Source organism: Ziziphus jujuba, chromosome 12 (genome assembly GCF_031755915.1).
Source record: "Ziziphus jujuba cultivar Dongzao chromosome 12, ASM3175591v1".
In the NCBI taxonomy this organism is placed as follows: domain Eukaryota; kingdom Viridiplantae; phylum Streptophyta; class Magnoliopsida; order Rosales; family Rhamnaceae; genus Ziziphus; species Ziziphus jujuba.
The window spans coordinates 2,642,085-2,653,668 of record NC_083390.1 but is presented as its reverse complement, the minus strand read 5'-3'; the positions used below and the strand labels follow the sequence as shown (position 1 = coordinate 2,653,668).

The window sequence follows — 11,584 nt, the reverse complement described above, 5'->3', positions numbered from 1 at the left end:
CTACTATCATAAAGATGCTATGTATATGGTTTAAATGAGCTTTCCTTTTCTGATTTTGGTTTTTTGAATCATAGACTAATTATCAATATAATTCCACATGTTTCAATAAGAAAAAAAGTGGTCAGCTATTTGATAGTTTTGGGAATGAACTATCTTATAGTTAAACTTACACATTACAAAAAAGAGAAACTTATTATTGATTAATTTACAAACTTGAGAGCATTTGCAATCGTATGATCCTTATCTATCAAAGAAAATGCTGATTAAACATGACCTGAGAAGGATCTTGTACATTATTTCAAGCAATTCTGCACTCAGAATATAACACCCCAAAGTAAACAACAAAGTTTAGAATGATTATGATTTCACCTGCTATTAAAAACCAATGAAAAGAAAATGAGTAGGAAACCATAAAAGGGAAAAAATGAAAGAATAGGTGTATATAGTAAACTTTCTACTGTATTAGAACTCCACCGGATCATATAAACTGTATCAATATAGTAGACCAAACTCACTTGGACTTTGTAGTGGACTGGGCTTATATAAACGGTGAAGCCCACTTCTACAAATATGTCGTGTCAAAGAATGCAATTTCAAGCGAAAGCGAAGCTTGGATTTGGGTTCATTGCCACCAAACGTCTAGACTTGGTGGCCATTGGATTTGTGTGAGAAAACTCACCAGATGCTTCCAATTTACCGACAACGAACTTCAAACATTTTCATTGATGGGGAATTCAATATAAAAACCAAAATTTCTCTACTTTGTTTTACGATAAACTCATTTCACAAGCGACAATAAGAAAGTGAGATCAAGAACAAGTCAAAAAAGTTACTTGGAAAAATAATAATAGAAATGACCCTTTTAAAAGAAACTTGAGAATCACTTCGTTTCTTTCCAAGTTTTATAATAATTATAATTTATCATTGTTTATTATATGCTTTTTTATTTTTTTATTTTTTTTTTGGCCTTTTCCATTAAACACAAAATCAAAACTGGCACTGAATAGACATCAAGGTGAGGATATAATAATATGCTTCTGCGGTTCAAACAAGATATACTTTTGATTTTATTCTTTTAGGATAAAATGCAGGGCTTTCTATACAAGGCTCTTGGAAGACTTTTTCCTATGTTTTTGGGTGTCCAATGGGGCAAAAACACTTTGTGACAAAAGTCGGTCACTTTCCTATAAAGTAATTTCTTACGAACCTCAAGATCTATATAAAAATATATATTTATATATACATTTAATAGTTCTTTATTCTTACCCGAAGAAAAGGGGTTATAATTTTCAAATATCTAGAAGATCAAATTTTACTATAAATAAAATATAATTTGTTTCAACTATGTTATATATATATATATATAATTAGATTCAAATTAAATTTTATTATTATGATTAATACCAGAAGTTCTTTTTTTAATTTTCAAATTATATAAAAATTAAAAATTAAAATTATATTAATTAATTATCAAATTTTGATTAGATTTATTTTTTTTAAATAAAATTTTAATAAATCAATAAATTTAAATTTGATTATTTTTAATTTAAAATCATAATTTTTGATATAAATTAGTAATCAATGAAAATAAATACCATATTAAAATTATCAAATCATTTCATTTTGATATGATTAATATATATCTTTGATAAACTTTAACTATTTTATAATTTTCTTGTGAAACTTTTTTTTCCTATATTCTTATTAATTAACAAATATTTACAAAAACCATAGTTTGATCTACTCTTTCATTTTCCTTTATAAACAAAATAATAAAAATATTGATAGCGTTCATTATTTTCATTGTTGTTCCTATCTTTTTCCTTTTATCATAGAAAGGTGGGACTTGTGGAGCACTGAACTTGACAAACACAGCCGACCTCACAGCCCTAATACGAAGCGTCAATTCGGTGTCGTTTTTGGGCTCATTCATTGAATCATTTTACGTGTTAGTTTATATGGAGAAATCGCGTGAAAACGCGTAGTCTTTTATTACCAAAATTCATTAAAATAAATTGGATTTGTTCATTGCTAGCAGTATTATTAAACTCCAGTTATTTGCTGATATTTTTATTGTTTTGTAGTTGTTTTTGGTTCAGGTTTTTACATATGAAAATTCATATATAATCTCTCATTTAAGAATAAAATTATAATGATTAAAAAAGTAATATAAAGAAAGGGAATCAGAAAGATTTATTTTTTTTGGTTTTTTTTTTTTTTTTTAACGAATATAATCTCACTCTGCTTTAGGGCGGGAGACCAAAGAAACTGGGCATTGTAGCCTTTATTTCGATTTTTCGCCACCTCCATAAGAAGAAAGCCCATCTCGCTCGCTTGCTCTCTCCGATTCATAGAGGTAAAAGTTCATCTTTTATTCATTTTCTTTTTTTTAAACTTTTCCACTTTATTTTTCTTCTTCTTCTTCTATATCTTTACTTTCTTAGCTTTTTTCTGATCTGCTCCGTTTTCCTTTCTGGATTTGTGTTTTTGGAGTTTAGATCCATGTCATTTGTGATTTATAAACATCCCATCCATGCCCATCTTTGTTAAAAATGAAATCTTTTTTTGTAGTTTTATTTGTTAAATCCTCGTATTTTCATAATTAAGTATTTGATTCATTGTTATATTCTGAGTTTCTGTTTTAAAAGTTTGTTCCTTTTTTCTGTTGATGTAATGGGTTATTGCCTTTCATGTTTTTTTCGACATTTTTGGCATTAGTCAAATGCTTAAACCAATTAAATCGTGCAATTTTTGTTCCATATTTTCATTCCGTTTTGATGAGTACCTGCTTCTTGACCATGTATTCTTAGATGGGTTCCTGCAAATGCTTGTATTTGTTGCTTCTAATTAATTTCAGTTTCTATTTTTTTAACAGGTTATAGTGGGACGTGAACTGGGTTTTCTTTGGAACCAAAATTGAAGCCTAATTTGAAAAAAAAAAAAAAAAAAAAAAAAAAAAAAGGAAAATGGGATATATTGGACCACATGGTGTAGCTGCGCTGCACAGATACAAGTATAGTGGTGTGGATCACTCTTATCTCGCCAAATATGTCTTGCAACCCTTTTGGACCCGATTTGTTAAAATCTTTCCCCTCTGGGTGCCGTGAGTTCTTCGTCTTTTTCCTATCTTAACATTTTTCCTTGATTTTATGAGTTTCTCCATGATCATTACTTATTTGATTATTCTGTTTTGCAAATGAGTTATTATCCTGGCATGTGGAAGACATTTGGTTAATTTGTAATTTCATTTCCCAAACTAAGAGCAGGGGTTTTACGATTCCTTACAACTTCTTGTTACTAATATGTGTAATTTGAATTTTTCTTTCTGATGTTTTTCTACTGATGTGTGCTAACTCCTCCCTTTACTTTGGTCTATGTACGTTTTTTGATTCCGGGGTCTTCATCAGTCCAAACATGGTAGGAAATTTTGCTTCTCCTAGTAGATATCATTGTGTCTTTTTGTACTTCTCCTACAAATTTTTTTATAGCCTATTTTCTGATAGATTGTGCTGTACTTTGTTGCCAGATAACACTAACAGGATTCATGTTTTTAGTCATATCTGCCCTTCTTGGATATGTAAGTAGAATTTTTTTTGTTTTTTAATTTGCATTTTATGTTCTCTTTTATAATGCTGTATTATTTGATGCATCACTCACTATGTGAGGAATTTAGGAGGCTCCAGCATTTAGAGTTCAAAGAAAGAGTGTTATTTTCAGTTCTCCTCTGGTTTCAGTGGATTCACTACTTGTTTATTTTCTGGTCAGATATATTCACCGCGGTTGGATTCAGCTCCTCCAAGATGGGTTCATTTTGCTCATGGATTGCTACTTTTCTTGTATCAGGTTTTTAAAACTTTATTTGAGCAGTTTAGTTATACCCACTTGCTTGTATGTTCATTTCTTTGGCTGGATTTCCTTTTAGCATGCGTACATGTCTTCCCTGAAAGAATTCTTGATGACTTTAACATAACCATTCATAATCTTTGTCGCTCTCTTCTTGTTCTTCTTCTTCTTCCAATTTTTTTTTTTTTTTTTTTTTTTTTTGTCCTTCTACTTTTTTGAATAGCTAAATATATCGTCTTTTGCCTTATTCTTTGTTGTATTGTGCATGCACAGATTCTATCATCTGATTGTTTTCTTTATGTTGTCATTGTCCTTTTGCTGTGAGCTTCCTTTTTGACTTTTCAAAAATTGCATGCTAGACCTTTGATGCTGTTGATGGGAAGCAAGCAAGGCGAACAAGTTCTTCTAGTCCATTGGGGGAACTTTTTGATCATGGTATTTGATGTTATCATGTATTTCCCCTTTGTCTCTTTAGTATTCTAAGTGTATACTTATTCCGGGCTTTCCAATATTTTGCAGGATGTGATGCACTTACATGTGCTGTATGTTTCTTCGCACCTGGGAAAACGAATACATGTTTTTTCTTACTTTCTCTGAAAGCTATATCTATCTTCATTTATGGTTTTTTGTAGTTTGAAGCGATGGCTTTTGGGAGCACTGCCATGTGTGGAAGAACTACTTTCTGGTACTGGGTGATTTCAGCCGTAACATTTTATGGTGCAACATGGGAACAGTAAGTTAAATAATTCGAACCCTTTGAGGCTGTGCAATGTAAATTTCTTTTCATTGGATAAGAATTATGATAAACCTTCTTATTAGACTGTTGATGCTCATCTTTTCTTGGCATGGGTTATCATAATTTATATTAGATGTAACTTGTATTTCTATTTTGTTGAACCGTAAGCAGAGTTTATATTTGAACTTTTTTGATTCAGCTACTTCACCAACACCCTTATTCTACCAGCTATAAATGGACCAACAGAAGGTCTCATGCTGATATATGTGGCCCATTTCTTCACAGCTTTTGTGGGTAAGCTTTTGTCTTGGTTTGCTTTAGTACATTTACAATTCTATTTTTGAATAGCATCTAACATCATTTTTTTTTTTTTTTTTTTTTTTTTTTGGCTTTCTCTATTACTGTACAATCTTGGGCTGTGTTTATTTATTTTCCAGGTGCTGAGTGGTGGGCTAACCAATTGGGGAAGTCTATTCCTTTTCTAAGTTGGGTCCCATTTCTTAACGGTAAGATTGCCTTATAGTGATGATCATGATCTAGAAATGCTTTTTCGTATTAGCAGCTCACATAGAATCTTTATGCTATTTTTGAATGTGCATATAGTTTCTCATTGCTGTTGAGTTACCATTGTCTACTTTAACTTCATTTTGTTTGCAATTTCAGAACTCCCAACATATGGAGCTGTGTTATTTTTAATGATAACTTTTGGTGTTATACCAACAGTCGCATTCAAGTACGTTGTTCTCTGTATCTAAAATTGTCTAGTTTTGACTTTTGAGGCATCTTTCTCATGTCCATCATTTTACTTTTGTGTTCTTTTGAACTCTGGATATTTAATGATGATGATTCTATCTCAATGTAACCTCATTTTGGCTGGCCCACTTGGAACCTTACTTAGAAAGAACAGGAAAAGCCAAACCTGAAATTTGTTCCTCTGTCGTGAACTTTGATATATTAAAAATCGTTACCTTGTTCTTGATGTGAATACGGTATCGTAACACTGCACTGCTATCAAATTATTTTCATTGTGTTGCTTAATTACTGTATCTTGAAAACTCTTTGCTTGTGGGCGCAGCAATGGAATCACATTATTTTATTCCAATAGTTCCAATTCTACTGGCTTGCAGTTTTTTCATTTGTTTAACGTTTATATCTTTTTTGGTTATTAGCATAAAGATCTATTAGTAAACAACTGGAGTAAGAGTGAATTATTGTGTAGCATCCTCTCTATCTTTAATTTGACTTGACATCCATAGCATGACTTCCAAATGATTCATGCGTTCTGCAAAACTTCATAACCATTAAGTGTTAAAGGCAGTGAGAGTTTACATTTTCTCATGCTTCTGTGCAGTGTGTACAATGTTTATAAGGTTGTTCAGGCAAGAAAAGGAAACATGCTTCTGGCATTGGCAATGGTAATGGTACATTTATTGTATACTTATCTCTAATATTTGATGCTTATCAAATGACAAACATAACGGGTTCTTAACATTTCTGGTCAGCTTTACCCTTTTGTTGTACTTCTAGGAGGAGTCCTTGCTTGGTATGTCTCTGCGATTTTTATTTTTATTTTGCTTTTCATTTTCACGCTTGTCTATTATTTTTGAGAAAATTTATTCTGTCTACTGCTTACACAGCATAATTATATATGTCCAGGGATTATTTGTCTCCATCTGATATTATGGGCAACTATCCGCATTTAGTTGTTGTGGGAACTGGACTTGCTTTTGGATTTCTTGTGGTAAGATATCTGTTTTTGCTTCTGACCAAATTCATCTTTAGTTTTTTATTTTTTTATCCAATTTGAATTTCTGTGGTTTCTATTGCTGGTATATATGCAATTTGAACTGCTCTAACTTCATGATAGGGGTTTTGTAGTTGTGAGCAAGTAATTGTAGTTGTATTTTTACTTGGTTTGTCTTTTCGAAAAAGACAGATGATTGACATATAGTTCCAACCTAAGTTTAAGTGAAAAATTATGGATTTACCTTTTAACACATCGTGCTCATTTGGTTTGTATATCTGGGCCCCCTGAATTTTGGAAAACGAAACTCTATTATTTCCATTGTTACTGAAGGAAAGCGTATTTTGGCAGGGACGAATGATTCTAGCTCACCTGTGTGATGAACCAAAGGGCTTGAAAACTGGGATGTGCATGGTAATGTAGCCATTTCAATACCAAAACGATTGTTTAAATTTTCTGCATGATTAATATATTGGATGACATCGCTAGTGTGAATGTTAGACCAGACTACTAACTTGAACAAGCATTGCTTTTTGCAGTCGTTACTGTACCTTCCTTTTGCTATTGCAAACGCACTCACAGCTACACTGAATGATGGGTATGTTGTGTTTCTGTTATTGGACATGTCTGGTCTATTATTGGTGGGTTTTTTTTTTTTTTACTGTTCTCTCACACTTTTGTTCACCTTTTGGCTTTTGTTGCAGAGTTCCTTTAGTTGATGAGAGATTGGTTCTTTTTGGTTACTGTTTATTCACAGGTACGACGAATTGTTAAAATAGTTTCATTGTGGGAGTTGTCATATTTTCAAAGCCTTTCATCTGCTTGCAGTGTCACCGATCTCATATTGTAGCTCTATATTTTTGGAAACAAAAGAAAATGTTTCTTAAATCTTTACAGAGTACTCATAGGCCTATATATGCTACTGCTGCAACTATTGGGAATTACTTTATATATTTAATTAAGTATAGTTCATTGTCATATAAGAAACATTTTAACTTTTAGCAATTTTTTTTTGTTTTTTTTATTTTTTTTTTATTTTTTGGGGATTAATCATGGTTTGACTGACAATTGTCTTTTGGTGAACTCAGTTTCACTCTATTTGCACTTTGCCACATCAGTCATTCATGAAATCACATCAGCCTTGGGAATTTACTGCTTCAGGTGAGAATAGGGTGGCACCATTGTTATAGGATTGGTATTTCTAGAATATTAACAATGTTTTGAGATTGCCATTTCCATTAGCATTTTGATTAATAGTTGACTGTTTTTCTGGATCCCTCTGCTGAAGTTCTCTCAAATTTATCCATTTCCTAATACTTTTTGTTTGTTCGATGAATGACAGGATAACTAGGAAAGAAGCTTGATTTCTGCTGTTCTCTTTTTGGTATGTTTTTTCCATGTACAGTTTACTTGTTTTTCCTTTTTTCTTGGGTAATATTATTTTTTGATTTTTTCTTTAATTGCATTTTAATCCAGGCAAGTGAAGAATGACGCAATCTTTGCTGAGGTTTTTGATTAATGTATTTTTGTATAACAAGATGAAAGTAGTGACCGGAGAGACCCGATTTAATCATCTATTTGTTGTAATTTGTTTTTAGAATAGAAGAATAGGCCATTTTTTGCTATGGTGATTTTGATTTATCCATATTGTTAGTTGTTAATGGATGTTCCATATTGAGTCTTCATAGTTTTGGAAAATTTTGGGAACTGAATTAAATTGGTCTAAGATTGGAATCAGGGATTTGAATTTTCGAAAATTCATAACTTTTATTATTAATAATATTATTATTATTTTTAAAGAACTCGATTTTCACCAGCCGGATAACACTAAAGCCAAAATTTCTCCATACAATTACAAAGATGTCCCACTCAAATTAGCAGACCTAAGGGTGTTTATTAATAAATTAATAATATATTAAAAAGAGATTTTAAGTACTTCTTTGGAAAACTCATGTTCCTATTTAATCATTATTGTCGTACATAGAGGTATCTTAATGCATAAAAATGTATACATATACAAAGGTAATTTTCAAGATATCTATGCAATCGAAAGAATTGCGGTGCCATCATTGCTAGCTTTCTATAGACTGGTCAACAATGGACTAACTTGAATAGTCCATGACAGGAGTTATGTTTGGTCTTGGGGAATTATAACAGTAAATCAATTGTGAAGGCCAGCCCTGGTGAAATTATATGCTACCTGTGGGAAATCTTTAGATAACTTGCTGTTATATTGCTTTCTCTAGCCATCTTGGCAACCTCAACGAAGTCCTCATCCCAAGCCTGGTAAGGAACACCGAGTATAATAGGTGCAGCAAGAACATGAAGGATCCGCTGTTTAGCAAAACCTGTTAAACAGAAAACACAAGTATGAAGATGGGTACAAATAAAGTAGAGAAAAGAATGAAGGATTGGGAAATCAGACATACGAGGATCCCAAATAGGGTGTATATAAACTCCATCGACGGAATTGTATATATTCCCGCTGCAGTGAACATGAATGTAAGAGAAGCATGTATGTTTATGGTGATCTGCAAGAAATAAAGTTAGAAAAAACTATGTGACTGGATTATTTGCACTGGGTCAACCAAACATAGAGATTAAAGATAATCATTACCAAAGCAAGAATGTTTTCTCTTATCAAGAATGAGGTTATTAAGACATATCCTACAGCACCCAATGCTCGAACCTGCATATGTAAAATTACATCACAAATGAGTTCTCTAATTTGGAGATAATAAGATAAACCACTGCTTCAAAAGGTTTTTAAAAAGATTGGGGCAGAAGATAGCAAACGTTACAATTGTGCACAAGAAAATCGAGAGACTCCAATCTGCTCCCATCCTGAGAATATTGCAAGAAAATAAATTTAAAAAGAAAATTGAAATAAAGTTATGCCTCACATTGACATCTTTAAAAACAATGGAGAAAAATGACGGCTTCTTTCCCTGAAAAGATAGAAGGAACTTAAAAATGCAAATAAATAATTGAAGTTGACGGAGCAGTTTTGGAAGCTCTCCTCTTTCATCACACTCAAGAAAATCACTGCCTAATTAATTTGAATAGCTTGTTCCTAGTAGCATTATACCAATTTTACTTGATAAACAAAAAAGTTTCAAAAATGATTGCTACAATTACATGTTCAAGGATAAATTTGACATAACCAGAAGTGCATGAAGATAACATGTAGTTATTTCAACAAAAGGATATAAATTCATGAAAAACATACCTCCACAAAGCACCCATTGTGAAACCAACTATACCATGCCTAAGCTGCCAAAAAGTCATCAACAAAGCAAGTGAACAATTAGCTGCTATGGTTAGACATCTATCCAAATAAGTATAAAATAGCAAAGCATTCAGATTATAATCCCTGTATTCCCAATTTCCCTTCAAACAGACTTCATTAAACCTATTTGTCAACAAACTAACTCTACTTAATTTTTGCATCCACTGATTCCATTTGAGAAAAATTTTAACGCATCCCAAAAAGTTCATATAATCACAAATCGCGGTCAAAATAGGCAAAATGGCCAAATTAGATCCATATTAAAGATTAATTATTGACCCAAAAGATTCAAGACGTTCAGCAAGTAGGATGCTGTATTGCAACTAAACCATATCTATGAGAAGTAGCATTCTGAAGAACTAAAAAGCACAACATGTTCTCGACAGGAAGAATAAAAAATTACATCAAAACTGACGGAAAGAGCCATGTACAAGAATAGGATAGGGTCCACTAGGAAGAGAAACTGATAAATTCGAAAGCAGGCTCACCAAATAGGTTAAGGCTTTTACTGGTCCAGACAAGATGAGTAACAGCACGGTTGTTGCAACCTATCAAGATGAAATGATCATATCATAATAAGTTACACAAATCTAGTGTAGCATTCAAGAATGTCTATATCTATATCTAACATGGTGGTTCATGGATGTTATCAAACCATAGTTTTCCTTCCAGCTGCAATGCCCCATCTCATTGAGGATATCACTATTGGCAGTGAGAAAAAACATCCAAAATAATTCTGCACCAAATCAGAAACACATCAATTACATAGACAATAATGACAAGAATTTCTCATGCAACTAAGAAACCAAATTGTTCTTATTCTTTTTTCCACAGCCAATATTCCATTTTTTTGGTTTATTAAAGAAAGTTAAAAAAAGCTTCAAAAACACCCACATACTACGGCAAAAAGAAAGTTAAAAAAAGCTTCAATTTTTTAAAACAAATTTGACAATTTGAAAACAACCCAGTTTCCATTTCACCTCAACGAACCTCAATTGCAAGAGAATTGCTCAAGAAATAAACCAAGCCTGTGAGGGCAGCGAACATGGAGCACTCGACCAATGCCAGCGTTTTCCGGTAAACGGCGCCGTTTGGGGACAAGTCTTGGAGCTGAGGCGAGTTTTGAAGGTCTTCTTCTTCTTCTCCTTCTTCATTGGGACGAACTGATGGCTGAAGTTCTGAGACTTTGAGGGGTTTGAAGTAAATTGAGGATTGGATTTGAGAAGGTGAAAAGCATAGAGGGTTGGGTTTGAGAGAAAATCTGGGTCTTGGAGGAACTGGAGAGTTGGGATGAGAAAGAAAGGAGCGGAGAGGGGTAGTTTGGGAAACGAAGAGAAAAATATTGGGTTGGTGAATTTTCAGAGAAATCATGGAGGAAAAAGAATCGGAAGAAAATAGTGTCTGAGAAAAACAAGTGGATGCCGGAAACTTAGGGCGGGAGAGGATTTCTAGATTGGGCTTGTCAAGCTATTGGGCCTCATTGTTTGTTCTTGTTTATCAATTTGGGCCACTTTTGTTTTTCTATTTGATGCTCAAAAAGATCATTAATCAGAAGAAAAAGAAAAAAACTTTTTTATTTATTTTGAAATTATAGAAATCTCCTTTTTTTTTTTTTTACTACTTTTATATATATATATATATATATTTTACATCCTAATAAAATAATTATTTATTTAGCTTTACCTTTAAATCGTATGTTATTGAGTTTTAACTATTAGTATTACTAACAGTAGTAATGTTGTCTTTTTCTTGGACTGTTTATTTAAGTTCTACTTTTATATAAATTAAAAAAGGAAAAAAAAAAAGTAAAAGAATATCAGTTTTTGATAACTATTTCAGAAAAATCAGAAGAACAAACTCAATGATTTAGATATCATTTCAATTACATATAGTCTTCCTTTAGATAATTAGGGTTATATATATATATATATATATATATTGACCATGGAACAATAAATTTTTCTTGAACAAA

The 11,584-nt window shown here is 32.2% G+C and overlaps 2 protein-coding genes across 2 annotated transcripts; one reads left to right on the top strand and one right to left on the bottom strand.

The window, feature by feature from the left end:
• The first annotated feature begins 1,815 nt into the window (after window positions 1-1,815).
• On the top strand, window positions 1,816-8,060 carry LOC107428265 (choline/ethanolaminephosphotransferase 1). The gene is made up of 21 exons (XM_016038770.4): window positions 1,816-1,948; window positions 2,251-2,356; window positions 2,876-3,103; window positions 3,408-3,417; window positions 3,527-3,577; window positions 3,766-3,843; window positions 4,203-4,278; window positions 4,363-4,385; window positions 4,476-4,576; window positions 4,779-4,873; window positions 5,017-5,085; window positions 5,243-5,312; window positions 5,931-5,994; window positions 6,082-6,122; window positions 6,236-6,320; window positions 6,675-6,737; window positions 6,863-6,921; window positions 7,028-7,080; window positions 7,412-7,484; window positions 7,666-7,707; window positions 7,800-8,060. The coding sequence occupies exons 3-20, from the start codon at window positions 2,967-2,969 to the stop codon at window positions 7,685-7,687; spliced, it is 1,170 nt and encodes a 389-aa protein (XP_015894256.1). The 5' UTR covers window positions 1,816-1,948; window positions 2,251-2,356; window positions 2,876-2,966; the 3' UTR covers window positions 7,688-7,707; window positions 7,800-8,060.
• Window positions 7,799-11,034, bottom strand: LOC107428266 (uncharacterized). The gene is made up of 8 exons (XM_025078293.3): window positions 10,603-11,034; window positions 10,268-10,348; window positions 10,101-10,160; window positions 9,553-9,596; window positions 9,125-9,167; window positions 8,941-9,012; window positions 8,753-8,854; window positions 7,799-8,671 (listed from the first exon to the last, which is right to left on the bottom strand). The coding sequence occupies exons 1-8, from the start codon at window positions 10,981-10,983 to the stop codon at window positions 8,552-8,554; spliced, it is 903 nt and encodes a 300-aa protein (XP_024934061.3). The 5' UTR covers window positions 10,984-11,034; the 3' UTR covers window positions 7,799-8,551.
• Between the last annotated feature and the right edge of the window lie 550 nt (window positions 11,035-11,584).